Source organism: Zootoca vivipara, chromosome 16 (assembly GCF_963506605.1).
Source record: "Zootoca vivipara chromosome 16, rZooViv1.1, whole genome shotgun sequence".
NCBI classification, from domain to species: domain Eukaryota; kingdom Metazoa; phylum Chordata; class Lepidosauria; order Squamata; family Lacertidae; genus Zootoca; species Zootoca vivipara.
The window spans coordinates 20,345,026-20,368,043 of record NC_083291.1 but is presented as its reverse complement, the minus strand read 5'-3'; the positions used below and the strand labels follow the sequence as shown (position 1 = coordinate 20,368,043).

Genomic DNA, 23,018 nt, shown 5'->3' with positions numbered 1-23,018 from the left:
CCTTGGTCCCCCTCCTCACCAGTCTTTGCTTCTGCCTCTCATTCTGGACTGCTCTCTGCCACAGACTCTTCCTGCTCACTAAACCCTGTTCCATCTTCAGCTTCCGACACCTCCTCCTCCCAGTCTGCTCCCTCTTCTTCCTCTGATGACTCATTGTCATCTCACCACCAATCCCCTGGGGGCTCCCTTGGGGGTTCCCCGGCAGGTGCCTCCCGTTACTCTGCGTCCAGCGAGTCCAGGACATATATGCAGCTCAGAAGCCATTAACAGTGATGCTTGCTATGTGGTATAAATTGTAAGGAAGGAAGGAAAGTAGACATAAATGGTGCCACTGTCCTTCCTGCCAATACTTGATGAGCCTCCTGTCTTTGCTGCCTGCCTGGGACTGCAAAAACAAGGGCGGCATCAAATATTTGGTCAGACAATACAAGACTGGTGGATTCAATTCAACTTGGTAGGTCACAATATGTGCAGGGCCCCTCAAGAGCGCAGTATTTGTCTGCAACAAATGTTTCCTATTGGAATAACTGGAATCCTACACATGCGTACTTGGAAGTAAGCCCCATTAGGTTCAGTGGAAGTGACTCCCCAATTTGTGGTTAAAGGATTGCAGCTTAAGTGGTTGGAGACAGAAGATAGTTTTTTTTTAAGAAAGTTGGAAGTGGCTTGAGATGGGCACCACTTCTCACAGTCTACATGTTTATTTCGTCTGCCTCGGTCCAGTATACCTGAAGGAGCATCTCCACCCCCATTGTTCTGCCCAGACACTGAGGTCCAGCGCCGAGGGCCTTCTGGTGGTTCCCTCACTGCGAGAAGCAAAGCTACAGGGAACCAGGCATAGGGCCTTCTCGGTTGTGGCACCCGCCCTGTGGAACACCCTCCCATCAGAGGTCAGAGAGATAAACAACTACCTGACATTAAAAAAATACCTAAAGGCAGCCCTGTTTAGGGAAGTTTTAAATCTGTGATATTTGATGTATTTTAATGTTTGTTGGAAGCTGCCCAGAGTGGCAGGGGAAGCCCAGCCAGATGGGTAGGGTATAAATAATAAATTATTATTATTATTATTATTATTATTATTATTATTATTATTATTCTGTCCCATTGTGCCAAATAGGTTTGACAGATTTGGGAAAGGAAAAAAAAACCTGCAAGAACTGTTCACCAGAGGAAAAAGTTGGGTGATAGAACACACGGATGTTTGTTCATTCATTCATCCATTAATTTATATACGGTACTACCCATCAGTGGAGCTCCCAGGATGGTTAACAAAAATAAGAGAAACTACACAAATAAAACATACGTAGTATGTTGGGAAATAAAGAAAAATACATGAAAAAGCCGGGGAGGGGGAAGGGGATGCATTCCCCTGGTGCCAAAAATATAACAATGTTGGTGCCAGGCGGGCCTCTCTGGGGAGGGAATTCCACAAGTTGGGCACCACCACTGAGAAAGTACCTTCCCAGGTCACCATTCTCCTTATCTCAACTGATGGGGTTACTTGGAGAAGAGCATCCAAAGATGACCTCATACATAGATTAATATGGAAACAGGTATTCATTCAGGTACCTGGGCCCCAAGCCATATAGGGCTTTAAAGGTAAACACAAGCACTTTGAATTGTGCCTGGAAATGAACTGGAGACCAGTGAAGATCTTTCAAGTACTGGCAAGGCAGGTTCCCACTGACCGGTCACCACCTGGTAGCTGCATTCTGAATGAATTAAACTTTCCAAAATACAGCCCTACACATAACACATTACAGCGGTCAATTCTAAACATTATCACAGCATGGGTAACTGTTGCTACTAGGAGCCTTCAGCTCTCTGGTAAAACGGTTGTCTCTCTTCAGCTGTTTTATTATTGTTGTTGTTGTTGTTATTCTTATTATTCTTATCAGTGCTTTTCCCCCTAAAAATATGTTTAGGGGTACTCTCATTTTCCTACTCATATTGAGATAGGTACTGCCCCTCAATGAGGCCAAAGTTAGATTCACAAAATGCTTATGGGTATGTGTACCCCTGTGTCCCCCCAGAAAAAAGCACTGATGATTATTATTGAAAAATAAATTTATTTTTCACTTACCCTCCCAAAGGAGCCCATGGCAGCTGTATTCAGCTCTCTATATTGGACAAACAGGCCAAACCCTACGCCAAAGGATAAATGGACATAAATCTGACATCAGGAACCATAAGACTGAAAAACCAGTAGGAGAACACTTCAATCTCCCAGGACATTCTATACAAGATCTCAAAGCAGCTGTTTTATTACAGAGAAATTTCAGGAACAGACTGGAAAGAGAAGTTGCTGAATTGGAAATCATTACCAAGCTTAAAACCATGGAAGTGTGGGTAAATGCCAGGATCTGTCCAGGTCTTCTTAGGCCCCTATGCCTGGGCAGGACGTCTGGAACACCTTCAGCATACACCCGGGAATCATGGACTCATAACTGGGCTTTATGAGCACCAAATCAGCAGTAAACAGCAGAAGCATTTGTAGAGGTTTCAAAACATTCCTCATTTATTTCTATTAACTACTGCATATTTACAGATCTGGCTTTGTGAGTGTTACAGCCTCTCACTTAGCCATCTTGTCTACAGAAGATATTAAACTGCACACAGCACACGGCAGAGAGCAGAGTCAGGACTGAAAAACAACAAAGTAACAATTCCTAACTGTTCCCTCCCAACAGCAGATATCACCAGATTTTCAGAATGGGAGGGGTGAAAATGCTCACAACCTCCCCCTTTTCATTCTGACCATTATGAAAATCTAGCACAAAAGCAATTTCTTTACATATATACCAAGTTGTTCCTTATTAACAGCTTTAGTCAAAGCATCAGCAGGTATTTCTTTCCCTGGCATATATGAGACTTTTACAACTCCCTTCTGAATGCATTCTCTGGCACGGTGCAATTTGATTAGCAAATGTTTTGTTCTTTGCTTGCACCCTTCTGAATGGATTAGTTCTATGCAGGCTTTGTTGTCCTGATAAACTTGAATTGGACAACAAATTTTAACTCTCATATCCTCACATAGTTGCAATAACCACTCTACATTCATGAGGGAAAAATTTAAAGCGTTGAGTTCTGCTTCACATGAACTCATGCTTATTGTTGCCTGTTTCTTACAAGACCAATCAAATAGGCACTGATTGTACAAATAACACACACCTGAGGTGCTCTTGCCATCAGTTGTATCACTACCAAAACTGGCATCGGCATAGATCTCAAGACCTCCAGATTTTTGGCTAGTAAGCTTCAACCTGTAATGCATAGTGCCTTTTAAATACCTAACTATGCGTTTCAGTGCCTTCCAGTCTTGCACTGTAGGTTGATTTACATATCTGCTGAGCAAATTTACGCTAACAGCAATGTCTGGTCTTGTGCACCTTGCTATAAAACTAAGTTTACCCAACACACTTCTGAACAATGTAGTGTCAGGAAAAACATTAGCATTAGTATCATGTTGGTACCCTGTGACCATGGGGGTGTCTACAGAATTGGCATCTGTCAGATTTAATTTTTCAATCACATCATTTATCTTACGTGATTGATGCAGCAAAACATCACCTTGCTTATTTCTCTCTACTTCCAGTGAGAGATAATTGCTGACTTCCCCTAGGTCTTTCATATCAAAATGCTTTTGCAGTTTTGCAAGAGTGGTTTTGTAAATATTTGCATCCTTCCAGAAAAACAAAATATCATCCACAAAACAAATGCAGTACAATTTGTGCTGGTTAGATTCTTTAACAAAAACACAAGAATCAGCCTTTCCTTGCTTGAAACCTAAGGAAAACAGCACTTCTGTCAGCTTAGTGTGCCAGCATCGAGCGCTTTGTTTTAGACCATACAGGGATTTTTTTAATTTACACACCATTCCCTTTTTTATCTGCACTCCATCTGGCGGTGACATGTAAATACTCTCGTTGAGAATTCCGTACAAAAACGCAGTATTTACGTCATGATGAGATATGGTCATGCCCTCTTCTGCAGCAATTTTCATCAACAGCCTAACTGTCTCAAATTTGACTGTCGGTGAATATGTCTCATGATAGTCCTGATCAGGAACTTGAGAAAAACCACGTGCAACTAATCTGGCTTTATATCTGACCACTTTACCAGTCTGATCAGTCTTGGTTTTGTAAATCCACCTGCTGTCTACAAGTTTCATGCCTGGTTCTGCTGGAACCAATTCCCACGTGTCATTTTGCTTTAGGGAATTCAATTCAGCTTTCATGGCGTTAAGCCAAGGTTCAGCATCTTTTTCAGGTAAATTTTGAACCTCTTTGTAGTTAGTTGGTTCAAAAACTGAGTTTGGGTTCCTAGTGGTAGCCATATCTGAAATAGCAGCTTTAGCAAATTCTTTAGAAAATCGTTTAGGTGCTTGTCCCTTGGTAGTTCTCTCAGATCTACGCAATACTCTGGGATCCTCTGGGTCTGGTTCCTCCTCCTTGGGAGAATGGTGACCTGTATCTGGCAAAGATTCTACCTCTAGATCAGTGTCAGACCCATCTGATATCTTAAGAGAGGTCTTTTCATTCTGATCATCTGTATCAGTGTCAGAATCTGTGCTACCATCAGCATCAGTTACAGGGTTTGCCTCTTTGTTAATTGGTTTCACCACCTCATCATCTGAAATGGGATGACATTGAAAAATGCCAACTTTGTCCCATTTTGGATTACAATCCATGCTTCTGGTCAGCCTAATTGTGTTTGTGTCTGTCATCAGCACACGATAGGAACCTTTTTCATAACCTAGAAAAATGCCATGTTGACCAGATTTGCTCAGTTTGTCACCTTGCAGAGTGTGCACCCAAACTTCAGAACCGAAAATTTTTAAATGTTTTACAAACGGTTTCCTTTTGAACAGCATTTCGTATGGGGTGCAATCAATGGCTGATTGATATCTGCGGTTGTAAATATAGGTGAAACACGATAGAGCTTCAGCCCAGAAGGGGTTGGGTAGGCCTGAATCATGCAACAGAGTTTTAATTCCTTGTTGCAAGGTCTGGTTTACTCTTTCACATAAACCATTCTGCCATGGAGATCTGGGCGTGGCAGTCATGTGCTCTATGCCCTGTTCAGCAGTAAAGTTTTCAAACTGTTCTGAACAAAATTCTCCACCCCTGTCAGTAAAAAGACAACGTACATGCTCATCGTGAACATTCCTGAGCCATGCACAAAATTTTTGAAACTTAGAGAAGGCTTCAGACTTCTTTTGTAACATATAGACCCAAACATATCTAGAATAGGCATCTATCAGAACCAAAAAATAACATGAGTTTCCTCTAGAGAGCGCTAGAGGTCCAACCAAGTCTGCATGCACAATCTCATAAGGTTTCTTAACCTCCCTCCCAGATTTTGTACCTTTGGGAGCTTGCTTAATTTTGTTCTCTGCACATGAGACACATTTCATATGATAAGGACACTTTTGAACTTTCATGCCCTCAACCATATTTTGCATTTTACCTACTGCCTGGAAATGCAAATGACCAAACAAACGATGATAATCATGAATACAATGGTTATGCAATTTCTCATTCTTATCTACTGATATATTACAGCATGCCTTTTCAGTTTCTTTAGTTGCTCCAGCAGCTGTACCTGTAACAAAAGGCAATACATATAAACCATCAACACACTTAGCATAAAGAATGAGTTTGTTATCTCGAAGAATTTCACACCGAGAGTTTGCAAACACCACTTTAAATCCTTGAGCGTCTAGCTGAGAAACACTCAAGAGATTATCCTGCAAATGAGGAGCATACATAACATTTTTAACTGTTGCATTAAGGCTCTGCAAAGAAACCGTTCCCTGAGCCAAACTTTTAATAGTCGTTCCATCCGCTTGATGAATTGCTCCTCCCTGTTTCTCAAGATGAAGAAAGAGATTTTTATCATTGGCCACGTGCCTTGTGGCTCCTGAGTCGACAACAAAAACAGAACGTGTGAGTTGATTAGAACTGCGTGAGATCAAAGCCTTTGATGCAGCTGGCCCTTGGGGTTTTCGGCCTCCTCCCCCTTTGCCTTTGAAGTTGCCCTTCTTTTTTGAAGAGTTTTTACACTGATTTTTAAAATGGCCGACCTCTCCGCAAGAAAAACAGCGGCGCATTTTAAGAGCTTTTGCAACACTTTCACTTTCCCCTGTTGAAGGCTTGTAAGCATTTCCAACAGCCTTGTCCCTGCTTTCTCTAGCAGTCTGTCTGCGATCCCACTCATTCAAGAGCACGCTAGACACATAATCTTCTGTTAGACGGTCATTGGGCAAAGACGACAATTGAGCAGCTACAGCATCATAAGATTCATCCAAACTGTTTATGATAAGCATTGCAAAAACAGCTTCTGAAATATTTAAGTCTCGCTGGACAAGATCCTGTCTGAGACGTTTTAACTGGGCTAGATGGCTGGGCAAATCACCATCTTTCTGTAATTCCAGCCTACACAGCTTTTTAAAGAAAAGCACACTGGATCCTGCATTTTGTCTTAGATGCATATCTCGAAGTTTATTCCAAACAGCCCGTGCAGTCTGCTGGTTCTCCAAATTGACCAACAACTGGTCCTGGACACTCAGAATAATTGTCCCCCTGGCTCTCATGTCTGCCTCATGCCACGCTGGCCATCCATCATCATCCTCATTGGGGGGGTCATCTTCTATAGTATGGTAAAGCTTTTCCCTTTGTAAAAGTGCTTTCATTTTGACCTGCCACGTAGGATAGGTCTCTGGTGTAAGGAGAGGAAAAGATAGAGACATCTGGCCAGAATGTGCAGAAGCCATGCCTGTGTTTAGTTAACAGCAAGACACTTCCCTTCATGCACCCCAAATACTCTTGACTCTTTCAGCAACTTCTCTCCCCACTCAGCACAATTAACAGGCAAACTGGAAAAGCGTCTCTGCTGTCTTCTTGGCAGCCAGCAACATACCTTTCTGTAAATCAAACAGCAGCTTGAAAAACAGCTTCAGCTCACAGCTCAACTCTGATGTGCAGCATCAGATGGAAATGGATCAGAAACATCCAATTATCCAACCATCAATAGCCATCTGCAACCATCAGTCTGCTACCAGCAACCATCCGCCTGCTACCATATGTGGGTAAATGCCAGGATCTGTCCAGGTCTTCTTAGGCCCCTATGCCTGGGCAGGACGTCTGGAACACCTTCAGCATACACCCGGGAATCATGGACTCATAACTGGGCTTTATGAGCACCAAATCAGCAGTAAACAGCAGAAGCATTTGTAGAGGTTTCAAAACATTCCTCATTTATTTCTATTAACTACTGCATATTTACAGATCTGGCTTTGTGAGTGTTACAGCCTCTCACTTAGCCATCTTGTCTACAGAAGATATTAAACTGCACACAGCACACGGCAGAGAGCAGAGTCAGGACTGAAAAACAACAAAGTAACAATTCCTAACTGTTCCCTCCCAACAGCAGATATCACCAGATTTTCAGAATGGGAGGGGTGAAAATGCTCACAGGAAGCACCTGGGATGAATAGAGACATCGGATTCTTATCTCATTATGCATGATCAAGCTTTCTTTAGCACCTCAGCCCAGGACTAATTGCAGCCATCAGCAGCCATTAACAGCCATCTACAGGTTTACCACTCCCATCAGCCCATCACCCATTCCCACCCACCCCCACCACCCTCTGTATATATATATAGGGTCTGACACTTCTGTTTCTAGTGTATCTGAAGAAGTGTGCATGCACACGAAAGCTCATACCAAAATATAAAATTAGTTGGTCTTTAAGGTGCTACTGAAGGAATTTTTTTATTTTGCTTCGACTCAGACCAACACGGCTACCTACCTGTAACTGATAATTTAGTTGTTGACAGACCTCTCAAAGTATGATGCAGCTACTCGCCTAGAAAAAGTAAAAAAAGAAAATGTATATTATCTGGGCTTATTAACCCAGTACTGTAGACCCCAGCATTGACATACAGAAACAGAAAGAAAACATCTTCAGAAATAAATCCCTATGGTAATTATCATATGACCTTCAAATATCATAATTTCACACATATAATACAGAAAAAGGAGTATTGGCTTGTTCTGCATGTGAAAATGCAGGCAGATGGTACAGAGTTTGAATAACCCTCCCAGAAATTGCAATGCAGCTGCCTATTTTCATGCATGAAGTCCAACCTATTCTGTCCATGCAGATGTGGAAGCTATAGAATCTGCAGGAATCCATTGAAAACAGGAAATGTCAGTAGAAGTCCACCAGGAGGCACACAAAATCCACTTTTCTGAATACAAATTCTGTTATTTGCATTTGCATGTGGATACCTTTTAACCAGGCCTAGAAATAAATTCAGATAGGACTCAAATTTTGGTTTGGTTTTTGGCAGAATTTAGGCCACAACTTTATTGATTACAAATCAAGTGAGTGGTTGCATAGGCTCTGGTTCAACTAGCTACCTGCAGGCCTGCCAGGGGCGTCTTAAGCTTATCTAGCACCTTGGCGCAAGGACCCCTGCTGTGCTCCCACCCCCTATGTTTTCCTCTGGGCGGGCAGCAGACGGCTGCTCGGCAGAACAGAGGCTCCGGGTGGCCCCACAGCAACCCCGGCAGTGCATGGAGGAGCAGCGCAAAGAGGAGCGGCCACAGGCGGTGCCCAGGACGAGCCCGCGCCACACATTGCAAGGGTCTGGCAAAGCGCGTGTCACGGTGCGCCTTGGCACTTCAGCAGCTCCCGCCACCGTGCCCTGAGGGCCCTGTTCACCAAGGGGGAGCCGGGGAAGGCGAGAGGCAGCAGCTGCCTCCTTGGGTTGAGTAGGGAAGGCAGAGGACGTTGCCCTGCTGCGCCCTCAGTGTGCTCGGAGGACTCGGATGCAGTGCTGAGGGCAGAGGGGTCTCGCCCTCGGCGGCCGGCCGCCTCCTGGCAGCCCTCGCACACAGCTCCCCCACTCGCTAGGGCACCCCTGAGGTGCCCCTGAGAGGCTGGTGCCATGGCGCAACGCACCAGTAGCCCCAATAGGAAGGACGGCTCTGAGCCCTGCAGGCAGCGTTGACTCGGCACCAACCATAAGTCAGCCTTGGGTGAACACCTGGGACAGAAGCAGGCAGGGGTGTCTGCCACACCTCCACCCAGATGAGCCCTGGACTCAGGCTCAGGGCACAACCCCGCATGGGGAAGACCAACCATGAGTCCGTGGATTCCTTCTGAAAGGAATATCTAATACTTAGGGATGGCTAGGCATCCTGCCACCCCTATCACCTGAACCAGAGCCTATCCGCAACCTTACAAGTTGTGCCGATGTGCTACACGGCAGGCGAAACCCAAGTGGCACTAGCCAATCAGCCAAGTGGGGGAAATTCCTGCTGTGCCCCTGTCCCAATGACAGGCGACACATGACGGCATAGCAAGGTCAAGCGCAAGCCCTAAATATAGGGAGAGGTGGGCAAGTGTTCCAATGCACTGAGCCCAAAAGAAGAAGCTCAGGGCACATCCATCAGCTTAAGTACATAGCAGTTCCTCGAACTGCTTTGATTGGCATCCCACTAGCCCAATTGCTCCCAAGCTCGAGGGACCACCAATAGGGTGTTGTGGCTGCTCCGATGTTCCCAACCCACAACACAAGGCCTGACACGTGCCCTCTGTTTAGGGAGGACCGGATTTCATTTACAAAAAAGGGCAACAGTTTCAGTTTCATTTCTCCAGATTCATTTCTTTGAGATTTCCTCCCTTTATCTGACCTGCTCTCCTTCAGCTTTAGTTTCATTCAACTTCGTTTTGCTGTAAGAAGGAGAACTGAATAAGATTGGTAAGTGACATTGTTTTTATGGGGTGCAGCTGCCATGGTAACAGATGGAGTACTGTACGATATTTAAAATAACACTGAAACAATCAAATGTGCTGTCTTAACTTCTCTAGATAACTGCCTAAAATTATCACTATTTAATTACAAAAGGCGCACACCCTAGGAACTGCAGAAAACTTCAAGGAAGGGATAATTATGTGATGCTAAATGGGCAAATATGTAAATTAAAAATGTTTTTAAAACTGCATCAGTGGAACTGCCCTTAATTAAAATGAAACTAGCTCATAGCTTATTAAATCACACAATACAGAAAATCATAATGGAAACACGACATGCAAAAATTTGGCAGGCAGAAACCAGAAAGAAACAGACCTAAGATGCCTCTTGTCTCAATCATAGAGTGCTGGACAGGTGATTAGTCTTATTTTGGTTTACAGAACCTTTTTGACACTTCCTTAGGGGAGGGGAACAAACTATCAGTGCCATCGCTGCTAGTGGAGAGGCAAAAGAAAGGGGGAGTGTGGGAGAGAGAGGGAGAGAAATGGAGGTGGCAACAGCAGTGGGGAAGAGAAAAAAGTGGTTGGTTGATGGGGGACCACAATCTCTGGCAGTGTACACTACCTTTAAAGCACATTTGAAGCACATAATTCCCCTCAAAGACATCTGGGCACTGTAGTTTGTTATGGGTTGCTGGGAATTGTCACTCCATGAGGGATAAACTACAGTGCCCATAATTCTTTGAGGAGGAAAAAGTGCCCTGAATGTGCTTTAAAGGGATGGACTGTTCACAGTCTGTGGCGTTGTGTCCTCTTCCCAAAACTGATATTCCTCACGAAGAGGGTAAGCAGAGGGTACCTCTTGTAATAAGTTTTATTCCCACAATGCCCTTTGCTTATTTGCAAGCTCTGGGGGCTTCCTTTCAAGCATCTCTTTATTCTCCCAGCTACGCCATTAGCTCTGGGATGGTATAAGGAAATGGGTTTTGTGTCTGATGCCATTACTGTGCTGGTATTTCTGCATTTCTGTAGAGATAAGTTATACTATTCTACCCGCCCTGAGTAATTGCCAATTACCTGCCCTGGGACCTGCTGGTGAAGGGAGGGTAAGAAACTTAATACTGTAGTAATAGCAATAGTAATGATAGTTGCTGTTGCTGTTTTGCCACACATTCGCTCCGTTTGTTGGAATCCTTTTGTAGCTCCTCACAAGTTTAAACTCGTTCCGACTTGATCTGCGCAAACATGAAGAGTGAAGGCAGAGAAAGCGGAAGAGGGTGGTGGTGGTGGAAAACTTGAAAAGCCCCAAAAGTCTGTGGTTTGTAAACATATTAGGGCAAAACTAGGTGTAATGCCATTCACACAATCGGCAACTCCATGAATTATTTTTACAGAGAATATCAGGCATGGAGTGCATTATGGATCAGAACCCTGGCAGGAGGATTGGAGGTGCTTTAGCGCATCTCCCCCTCCCCCCCCAAAAAACCCCACCACACACACTCATTGCATTCCACCAGATTGGTGGCAATGGAAGTTCTCCTGTCAATCCAGATGGGAACCAGAGTGGAGAAACAAAGGCTAACATCTGCTTAGCCTTCCCCCAGGGTCTTGATCCGGATTGGGGGCCCCACACATGTTGTTTAGTCAATAATAATTGTTGGTTGCATGAATGGTGGTGACACGTTTAATTTGGCCCTGAACAGCGAATGCTGGAGGCATTAGGCAGACTTAATTAAATTAGACTCTACTAGGTGCAAAACAGATTTCTTGTTGTGTCGAGTGCTGCCGAAACAAAGAAACAGTAATGGAAAGTATAAACAGATTCTAGGAACTTGAATCTGTAGCCAGCATTAACAGGAACACACGAATCCCACAGAATAAAAGAGAAACGCGGTTTCTCCAGCAAGGCTGGAGACTAGTTTTAGCAAGAGAAAATATGTGGGGAAGACCCACCTCTGGACAGAACGAATCATGATGGTGGCAGCCATCTTTGTTCAGGTGTTTGCTGCATCCACACATAAAGCGGCATGGGAACATGTGGGGAATAATATTTACTTGAAAAAGGTGCACAGATGAAGAGAGCTGAACTTTCCCCTTCTCCCCGCTACCGCATCTCCCCATACTTCACCATCTTGAACCATTTTTATCATGGTATTTTTTCACTAATAAATTGCTCTCCGTGACTTTTGTTGAGACCAAAAACTGGAGGGAAACAAAGTACACAAATACTTTGTACGCCTTTGGAATCCTTTCATTGTGGCTGGTGGTACTCAACACGATAGGACACAGAGAGAGAACAGTGCCAACGCATGCTGATAAATGGTAATCATACCACGTTGAAGAAAATGTGCCCATCGGCTTAGGTCCCATCTGCACTATACATTTGAAGCAGTATCGCACCACTTCAAACAGTTACGGCTTTCCCCAAGGAATCTCAGGAACCATAGTTTAAGGATGCTGAGGGTTGTTAGGAGACTACTGTTCTCTTCACAGAGCTCCCTGGGAAGAGGGATTGATTGTTAAACCACTCTGGGAACAGGGAGTCTCCTAACAACTCTCAGCGGCCTTAACAAATTGCAGCTCTGATGATTCTTTGAGAGAAGTCATTGCTGCTTAAAGTTGTGTGATACTGCTTTAAAGTTATTGTGCAGATGGGACCTAGATTGCATCCCTGTTAAAAGCACAAAGGAGGCATATTCTTTAGAGAGGAGGAATACCCGGAGAGGCCATTGTCAATGTACAACTCTTTGGAGCATTATTTGGACACTGAGATGTGGTGCAGTGGAAAGATCCTTTATGTTCGGGAAAAGATATGTTTCCTTCTTTTGCAGATCTTTGCCAGTGACTTGCCGGTGTTTGAGAAGAAACATCCCGCAGAAAATGGGTATGATCTCATATTGCACTTTCTAAACGCCTTGATTTTAAAACATTCTGCCTCCGGGGAACTCATGGGTGCTGCAGAGGACTTTGGAGTATGTTCTAAAACAAGATTTGGGAAACTTTGTGGTCCTCTATGATGTTGCTAGACTCTCATCAGCCTCAGACAGCATGGCTAATGGTCAGGGATGGTGAAAGTTGTAGCCAAGCAACAGTTGAAGGGATGCAGGTTACATATATTTACATATTTTTATTCCCCAAACACCAGTCATTCTGTTCTGGCATTTAAAAAAAAAACGGGCTGTTCTAACTTGCTAAGAATTAGAAACGTACTATCTGTAAAAACAAGGGGTGAGTAACCTGATGCCTTTCAGATACTGTTGAACTATACTGACTCCTGTCAGATCCAAACAGTGTGGCCAAGAGCATGGGAAGATGGGAGTTGTAGTCCAAAAACATGTGGAAGCCCACAGATTAGCTACCACTGTATCATAGAATCATAGAATTTGTAGAGTTGGAAGTATCAGGGATGTTGTGAAGCCACAAACTCTTCTACAATGCTTTTCAAGGAAAAGCCCTGCAAGACAGTTACCACAAACTGTGATGAACATGTGGGAACATGCTGGGGCTTCTTCCAGCTAAGTTCACATTTGATATTTCAAACGTATAAATATTTCAAATGAATGAACCTGTGTTTCAGATTGTCAGTCTGCCCACTCAAATACTAGTTAACCTCAGTACTAAATTCCTCAGCCCAGCTGTTGCGAAATGAAGGAATGTGCGCATGACCACCGAAATGGAAATGGTTGGCTATTAAACAGGAGGAAGTGAGGTCCTCAAAAGAGTTAAGCATATTTTCCCTGCACTATCACAAATTCCTCTTCAGAGAAAAGTTCCATTCTGCCTAGAAGTTGTATATTAGGAACACATTTATCAGAATAGTTGGTATGGGAAATCAAAATTTTAGCATTCAGCACAAATCACATTGGAGATCTGATTCTGATTCTATGCACTTAATCATGAGCAAATATATATAGGATTTTAAACAGCCTATATCAGGGATGTCCAACCAGTCAACCGTGATCGACAGGTAGATCTTCTGGTGATAGAGGTCGATCGTGGTTGATATTGGGCTCATTTGCGATCATGGGTGGGGGGAAGCTGTTGAATGAATGTATCCAACCCCGGGCCCCTCACTGTGTTTTTCTGTCGTGCAAAATGGTTGTTCTTTTGCTGTCTTCTGCGGACGATTGGGAAAATGAAATTTGGAGTAATCGCTGCCTGCTTCTGTCTATGGCAAGTGATTTATGGTCTGTCCCCCTTAAAAACAAGCTCAACAAACAACTTTGGCCTGCCCCCTAAAAAAAAAGCTCAATATCTCTGGCCTACCTCCCCAAAGGAAGTTTTTCAATACTGGGATTAGATCGCAGTCTCTTGGGAGTCGGATGTGCCTGTCCAGTATAACTGGGACATAGTTCTAGGGTGAGGTGGGGTGGGGGGGACATGTTACGCAATGGCTTAAAAAGTTTATTGTTGGGGAAACATTTTAACACATTTACAAATGATAAAAACTATAGAGTAAAACTTGATGCATGCACTAAGGGGTAATTACTTATGTTTCATCCTGAAGGTGTTTTGCGTTGTACAGGATCACGAGAGAGAGGAGGCCATTGTACATCAGGTCATGATGAGAAATTACTGTTGGTCAGGAAATGGGTGAAGACGGCATTAAGAGAAAAGGCCTTTCCCTCTGCGTTTTATAGCGTACATTGATTTCTTATTATTATACTGTACAATAGGCTGGCTGTGAAACAAAACAAAAAATCCAGCCCTAAAGATAAAGATAGGAAGCCAATGTAGTAGCAGTAGGCACAGGGAAAAGTCGGGCTAATAACCACCAAATCCTCAGCTTAGCATTGCCCTTTGCCTCCGTTACTGTGCTCTGGAAATGTAAGGGAAATGATTACTGTAGTATCATCTGTATTTACCTGTTTTTTCAGACCTGGAGGAAAACACTAATGACTTGACTATCCTGGTCCACAACCAGAGTTATGATGATGTCACGGTTGCAGTCAGTGCCAGGCCAATATACAAACTGCTGGATGGCAACGTGGTGTTCTTCTGGTTGCAATGGCTTTGGTCCAGCATTGCCACCACAGACGTTGGCCCAAAAGCTACAAAGAAAGTAAATACAGTGACCAGCTGGAATATGATCACTCACCAGTTGGGAAGCTGGGGGTGGAGACTTTATAACATAACTGTGCGAAGGAAGGCGGATGGATACGTTGCTACATGTACAACTCCACTGCATTGCACTTGGATAGTTGAAGAAAGGGGAATACACCAAAAAGATGCTGCTGAAAACTACTACTGCAAATTTGAACCACCTGCCAACAGTGAGGATTAGCTATTTTGCCCCATTCTGCTAGATGAATTCTTCTGTGTAATACATGGAAGCTTAGCCAAGGCTTTAACAAAATGTTTTTATTCACATTTAGGTCAACAGATCAGCCAATCAGATACTATACAGATCAGTATAGTATAACCAACAAAGACCATCACAACATATTGGGCATCACAACCTTCTACAAGAATAAAAGTTACCAACATCTGTATTGGCTCAGTTCACTAAATCATTCCATAAATTCAGATGAGAGTGTGGTGGTGTTCTTTCGCTGTCTTCTATTTTCACGTAATTAAGAAACGGTTGGCCAGCCAGGTGTTGTAAAAGGAAAGGGATTTGGCTTGCCTTTAGCAGCTCTAACTTGAGGAGTCGATTTTTCTGCTAATGCAATTGACCAGACTCTTGCATACCATGTGTACGAAGGAAACTTAAATACTAAACATCAACACAAATTGGTCAAACGAAACTGATTGTCTTGCTTGCTTTGCGTTTTGTTTTGTTTTTTTTAAATCTTGGAGTATAGCAATAATTGTACCAAATTATTTAACCATAACCTCTTCATCATATTGACAGCTGCCATCAACTTTTTTTTCCTCTTCTCTCTGCTCTTTGGGTCCCCCAGCTTTATTACCCAATACACTAATCTTGAAGCCATCTTATTGCATTTATTTATGGCTCTGGAAAAGGGCACATCCAGATGTTTTGGACTACAATTTTAATCATCCCCAGCCAGCCCAGCCATGGAGGAAAAAATGTTTACAAATCCTGCATTAATTCCTGACTTTGTCAATAAGATCCCCCCTCTCATAGTTCTGCCCTGGGTGAACACACTGTGCTGTTAACCGTAGAAGCATGTAAAGGAGCCCATGTGCTGTGCTAGAGTACTGTATTGGATCGGAAAGAGATAGAGGTGAATTTGAATCTCAGCTCAGCAATGAAGATAGCTCGGGGTAGGACTTTTAGTAAGGTTGTCTCTGCTCTGTGGAACAGCATTCCTGCCAAGATATGACAGACACCCACTATCTGCACTTTCTGGAAATAATTGAAGACATTTTGGTTCCAGCAAACTGTCCCAGCTGGATTAATAGGTCTCTTCCATGGATGTCTACATAGCATTCTTTTAAAACTGACCTGCTGTTATTTTCTGTACTGTTTTTAAACTGATCTTTAGCTGTTTTATTGCATTTTGTGCTTGCCTAGAGATGTATTTGCAGAAGGCAATAAACAAATTAATAATCATATCATAGGGAGACGCTGAGCAAGTTAGATGCCCGCAGCTGAATTTACCCCATTGTGTTGTTCAGATAACCTTAGTATGCATTCCCTTCTCTGTCTATGAGATAGTCTGCATTCAACTATGTCGCTTTGCTCTCATTTTTTTTTTAAAAAAACTATTTTTATTAACTATTTCTTGGTTTACTAAAGTATGTGCAATGTCTCTTTTTTCAAGTTACATTTTCTAAAGATCAGTTTCATACAACCTTGCTCTCATTTTTGATACGATGGACTGTGTTTCGCTGGACTCCCTACTGCAGCAGCCTACTACCTGAGGCCTCATTCCCTTCAAGGAAATGGCCTGGGAGCCACATCCTACCGGATGAAAACCTGGTGAAATAATGAATGTGAATTTTACCTTTGCACAGAAAGCTAATTTCTGTACACAACGACACACGCTCTATCCTTCATCTAGGCAAGCAAGAGACATTATCAGAGTGCAGAGGGTAGGGGGGAACAGCCTTCAGGTGGCCCTGTCCTGAAAATGTGTGCAATAGGGTGATGACTTTTTTACAACCTCATTTCCCTGTATCATAATTTGATGAGCTTTCATTAAAGATTAGATAAAATCTTACTTTCAAAGAGATTTGATTTTTAAAAAAACCTCACACACAAAATATGATTTTAAAAATTTTATTTATCAGTTTTTTTGACCATTTTTGAAGTCACTATAAGCAGATATAAAATTGAACCCAAGCTTTAGAGTCACATATATACAACATTATATAGGGTCATCAAACACACAAGGAAGCTTTTTTTAGCTGCAGTAACAGTCTAGACGCCACTAGAGGACGATGTTTTGCTACCTCTCCTGTAGGTTCTTTTCCCAGCATTCCCGTCAGGGTCTGCTGGCTGAGTTTTGAGGTCCCAAAAAGGGGCTTTTACCTTGCGCAGGTGTGACATTTGTATACCCTATGTTGCTAAGAACACTCCCCATTGTGGAATGTGGTGTTGTGTCCAAATTTGATACGAAATATATATAGAATTGTTAATACAATTTTATGAAATGGTAAAACAGCATACAAAAAAATTAAAAACGGTTTGTGCTTAACCTTTTTAAATATTTCAGTGGAATATACCTCATTTTAGTCATTAATAGGCAAAGGTTCATCCATTTGTGCTACAGGAAATAATTTTTGAGAAAAAAAATGAAAAAGTCATCACCCTAGTGTGCAAACAGTACAGGTGGCACATCTTTTGAATAACCCTTAGAATCATAGAGTTGGATCCCCAAGGGTCATCTAATCCAACCCCCTTCAATCTCAGCTAAAGCTTCCATGACAGATGGCCCTCCAATCTCTGCTTTAAAACTTCCAAGGAATGAGAGTCGGGTCTACAACCTCCCAAGGAAGATCGTTCCACGGTCAAACAGCTCTTACTGTCAGAAAGTCGTTCCTGATGTTTATTTGGAATCTCCTTTCATGTAACTTGAAGCCATTGGTTTGCGTTCTACCCTCCAGAGCAGGAGGAATCTTGCAAAAGAACAAAACCAAGTGGCTTCTTTCAGCTATGAAGTCCACAAACACACGAAGTCTTAACTTCTGTGGAAGTCACTGTCAGCACCAACCCACCAGGTGGCACCCTGAAGCTATTACACAGGGTGTAACTGGAGAAAAGACAGAGGGAGGATCCCAGGAAAAGGTAGCTACCTTTAAGGTGAGTTTATTTGTCTGCCAGATGGGAAGTCCTGGGACAGCCCCTTTAAAGCTAGTAAAGGAAGGGAGTTGATTGGGAGAGAACTAGTTTCACCACTCCTCTGCCTTAGTCTTTCATCATAACTCAGGGCCAGCCAGGCAGATTTTGCAATGCACGAGCCCCAGTCCGTCAACTGGCTCTAGAGAGAGCCTCATGCAAAGGGCACCACACTGTTGCCCAGATGTCTAAGGCCTCTGGAGAAGGAACTGAGAGAGCTGCAGGCTGGCAGAGCTGAGGAGGAGTGCTGCAAAGGGTCTGGGAGCAGAAGTGCCTCCACGGGGAATATGGAGCTGAGATTTCCTGGGAGGAAGGCACTTCTCTCCTTTGAGCTCCTTTTCCTGCTCTGGGCTTCTCTTCCTCGTGAGGTACCCAGTAAAGAAGGTAAGGGCGCTTTGCCATAGCGAAAGATGGGCGTGGAGTTTTCGGTTAAACTGGACAAACTCCTTGGGAAGGTACCAAGGAGGGAAAGCTTTGTTTTCCAGGCAAAAACTGCAAAAAGGAAACTGCTGGAGCATTTTATAGGGAGTCTTGGGTTAGGAACAGCTTATTTAAAACAAAAAACAAAAACTTGCAATGTGTGTCAGGTTCTGGCAGAAGAGGACAGATGAGAAATTAGGAAAGAGCCTCCTAACGCATTCATGATTTTTAAGTGTGCACCTAAGAATGTAAAGTATGAGTGTGGTGGACCTGTGTTCTGTCAGTACAGGTGTGCTTAGTGGCAATCTTGGAATTACTGCTGTGTTGTGTGTGAAAGAGCCCTTGGTGGTAAAGAGATGCTTAAAAAGGCCTTGATTGGCAAGCTCACTTAACCATCTCTGCCCGTCATGAGGCTGGAAAGTAGTGTTGAAGTGAAGAGTGGCACCCCCAATACATGAAAAAATCTCTTAAAATAACACATGGTTAGTCTTAATCTCTGGGGGTTTTTTTGCTTGAAAAAGAGGGTCTTTGTTTTTACTTAGCTTTCCAGGTCTTGGTGTTTTGTTTTGTTTTGTTTTAAAAAAACAACATTCTTTTTTGAAAAATAAAAGTATATGAGGAACAGTGAAATGCCCTGATAAGCGAGCAGTGGGCAAATGATATGACTCCAAGGACTTTATAGAGACCATTACTTTAGAACAGGGATCCCCAAAATAAGGCCCGGGGGCCGGATGCGGCCCAATCGCCTTCTAAATCCGGCCCGCGGACAGTTCGGGAATCAGCATGTTTTTACATGAGTAGAATGTGCCCTTTTATTTAAAATGCATCTCTGGGTTATTTGTGGGGCATAGGAATTCGTTCATATATTTTTTCAAAATATAGCCCGGCCCCCCACAAGGTCTCAGGGACAGTGGAGTGGCCCCCTGCTGAAAAAGTTTGCTGACCCCCTGCTTTAGAACCTTAGTGCTAACCTGAATCACATACTGTATATTCCGCTTACACGGAGCAGACACTCTGTAGCTTGTAATTTCTGTGCCTGGAGAAGGTTCTCGGTATTATGCCTCTCCCACCCCCTACCCGACACAGTACCACAAAAAAATAAAAATTATAATCAGACAGATTACATGCAAGACGTAAAAAGCAAACAAAGCAGTAGTTTCCTCTGAACTCATCCCTGTACGGAGTAAATAATAAACAATGAGGAGGGTCGAGAATGTTTATGGGCCTTTAAGGATTGTTGTTGTTGTTGTCGTTTAGTCGTGTCCGACCCTTCGTGACCCCATGGACCAGAGCACGCCAGGCACTCCTGTCTTCCACTGCCTCCCGCAGTTTGGTCAAACTCATGTTGGTAGCTTCGAGAACACTGTCCAACCATCTTGTCCTCTGACGTCCCCTTCTCCTAGTGCCCTCCATCTTTCCCAACATCAGGGTCTTTTCCAAGGATTCTTCTCTTCTCATGAGGTGGCCAAAGTACCTCATGAGAGTACCTTTAAGGATAACACTGCTGAAATCAAAGTTCTCATTAAACAAGACAGAATGCTTAATGAAATAGACCTTTAAAAATAAATAAAAATTGCTGCCTATTGCTGTCCAAAGGGTATATATCTATTGATTCCCAACCCCAGCCCTCAGCCAGTTGAATGAGCTTCTGTGGCATGGAGTCACTGAGAAGCTTTAATGATTTCCCCCTTCCTGTCTAACCAGCTGCCCTTGCTAAGCCTCCTAGCAAGCTGCCATCTGGCTTTCCACCAAGCACCCTGATTATTCGAACATGAAAAGGGGGAAAATACATAATAATGTTTTAATAACTGTCACTATATAAATCACATGACCTTTCTTGAAATATATTTTTATTTATTTTTATCATTAAAAATTTACATTCAAACAAAATAAAATGAGCTTTCGTGTGCATGCACACGAAAGCTCATACCAAAATAAAAACTTAGTTGGTCTTTAAGGTGCTACTGAAGGAATTTTTTTATTTTACTTCGACCCAGACCAACACGGCTACCTACCTGTAACCAGAACTATACATTCAAACAGTTTGTGTAATCATTTTGTGAGATTCTCTGAATCTCGTGATTTCCCCCCATCCCCTACATGGGTCCTTAAAACAGAGTTTAAAACTACATATCAGTACATTGTCCATAATTTTCATTTTTCCAAATTATCCATAATCTTTGTTACTTTACAAGTGTTTCTTAGAGTCCAGCTAGGGTTTTAATTTGCTTACAGTGGTCTCCTAGGTAAGTTATAAAAATTTTCCCCATTCTTTTTTAAAGTCCTTGTCGTCTTGATTCCTGAGTCTCCCCGTTAGTTTTGCCATTTCGGCATAGTCTAGCATCTTGGCTTGCCATTCTTCCCTTGTTGGGATTGTCACTTCTTTCCATCTTTGGGCTAATAACACCCGTGCAGCTGTTGTCGTATACATAAAAAGTATTTTCTGATCTTTTGGAATCTCGGTACCAACAATTCCTAGTAAAAACGCTTCTGGTTTTTTGACAAAAGTTATTTTAAACATTTTAAAAAGTTCATTATATACCAGTTGCCAGAATGATTTTGTTATCTTACATGTCCACCACATGTGATAAAAGGTACCCTCTTTTTCTTTACACTTCCAGCAGATATTTGAACTTGTCTTGTACATTTTAGATAATTTAGTAGGGTGTCAAATACCACCGGTACATCATTTTCATATAGTTTCCTTTCAGCGTACAAAAATCACATGACCTTTGACTGAAGCTTTTCACCCCATATACTGTAGTTTCTATTAAAGTTTTGAAGTTGTAAGAAAAGGAAACTTTGGCATACGGAAAATGAGAAAGACAGGAGGAGATGATACCAGAAGAAAAGCATTTTGCAGCATCAATGCTTTGATGTTTGCTATGCACCTATCCAGACTGAGTCCGTAGCAGGTTTGATGATGGTACTGTACTGTGAATTCTTTGCTAGGGATCCATCCCTGCCAATCTTCTCTTTACTTCACTTGTCACATCTATAGTTCATAGCTGCCAAGTTCTCCCTTTTTTAAGGGAAATTCCCTTATGCTGAATAGGTTCCTCGTGAGAAAGGGGAAAACTTGGCAGCTCTGCTATAGTTGCCAGGACATTTAAACCAACTTATGTAGATATGGTCCAGAGACTTCACCGGTGATTAATGTGAATGGAAGGGAAGTCTTGGTAATAATTGACATCGTTAGTCAAAATGACTGCGATTAAAATCACTCAATCAGAATACTTTAGTTTCACCAGTTTGTCAGCAGACCAAGCAAGTTTACATCATCCTGTCTGTGGCTGGCAACAAACTATATCAGAAAGATCTCTAAACCTGAATTATAGAAATATGGCATAACCAATGGGTGAAATACTGGATAAGAACGACATTAGCAAATGGGGAATTTATAAAGTGATAAATATATTTACTCTGCACACTGCAGGTGCAGAGTTCACAAAACTCACGAGAACTTCGAAGCTGAACGTATATTTCAAGTGTTCTTCAAATATTGATTTCAGTATTTCAACATCTCACTAAAACCCTGACGGCCTTTGTGCCCTTCCTCTTTGGCCTCTAGCTCTGTTGGGCTGGCACCTTCTCCTTATACTAATGCAGTGATACAGATGAAGTTTTCGAATAATGGGCTCCTAGTATGAATTGCTCATAGTAGTTGTTTTAAATTAGTATCAAAATGCATTTGGAGCCGATGTTCTGCATTTTCATGGGCAGGTTGGCCTGCATCAAACCAAGCTGTCAAGGTTCGTAGTTGTCCAGACCCTGATTACTTTAACCCCCTTATTCGATCCCACTTTACATGTTACACACATGAAGGGAGAAAAGAGGGGGGGGGCACAACTGAACGGCCATAAATGAGCACATTATTACATCACCCTATGCCTCTGGTTCTCTCTTCTTCGAGAAAACTTACTCTGAAGATGCTGCCCAGAATTTTCTTGGAGAAGAAGTGTGAAAGAAGTCTTTTAAATTGAATTTAATCTCCTGTGGGAATGAAATGATACGTCTAATTAGTGAATAGCTTGCAGGTCTGGCAAGAAGGACCTCCCTTCACTACATATCTTATTGTTACGCTGCTGGCTGCAGATGACAAGCGTTGCTATGCTTTGTAACCCTTCATTTCCGTGTAACTTTATGCCAAATACATTTTCCTTCTCTCTCTCTCTCTCTCTCTCTCCCTCCCCAATGCCCACCCCTCTGGATTGATTTAGATTGAGGGTACCATTGAATAGCACCCAGAAAAGGAACTCTATGTCAGACATGGGGGTTTGCTTGAGTCAGACTCCCTGAAGCATTTTTTTGAGTGGGTGATTTATTGAGTTGCATTCTGCCCACTTCTGGCAAAGCACCATACGTACATTCAAAGCAGGGCCGTGCCATTTTAAACAATCACAGTTTTCTCCCCCAAAAATACCAGGAACCGTAATTTGTTAAGAGTGCCGAGACCCTTATTCCCTTCACAGAGAAACAATTTCCAGAGTTCCTTGGGAAGAGGGAGTGACAGTTAAATCAATATATGAATTGCAGCTCTGTGTGGGGAATTGGGGGGGTGTCTCCTAAGAACTCTCAGCACCC

At 42.8% G+C, this 23,018-nt stretch overlaps 1 protein-coding gene and 1 long non-coding RNA gene across 2 annotated transcripts in view; both read left to right on the top strand.

Moving 5' to 3' along the window:
• Nucleotides 1–9,603: 9,603 nt before the first annotated feature.
• Nucleotides 9,604–16,389, top strand: LOC118075328 (uncharacterized). Its single transcript, XR_004691370.2, has 4 exons — nt 9,604–9,773; nt 12,598–12,650; nt 14,644–15,039; nt 15,142–16,389. It is a non-coding gene; the product is annotated as an uncharacterized LOC118075328 (long non-coding RNA).
• Nucleotides 16,390–17,988: 1,599 nt separating this feature from the next.
• Nucleotides 17,989–23,018, top strand: part of EPHA1 (EPH receptor A1) — an 81,755-nt gene continuing 76,725 nt past the window's right edge. Inside the window, exon 1 of the mRNA XM_035097046.2 lies at nt 17,989–18,398. Within this exon, the coding sequence (XP_034952937.2) occupies nt 18,302–18,398 (97 nt within the window). The 5' untranslated portion in view covers nt 17,989–18,301. The remainder of the gene's footprint in view (nt 18,399–23,018) is intronic.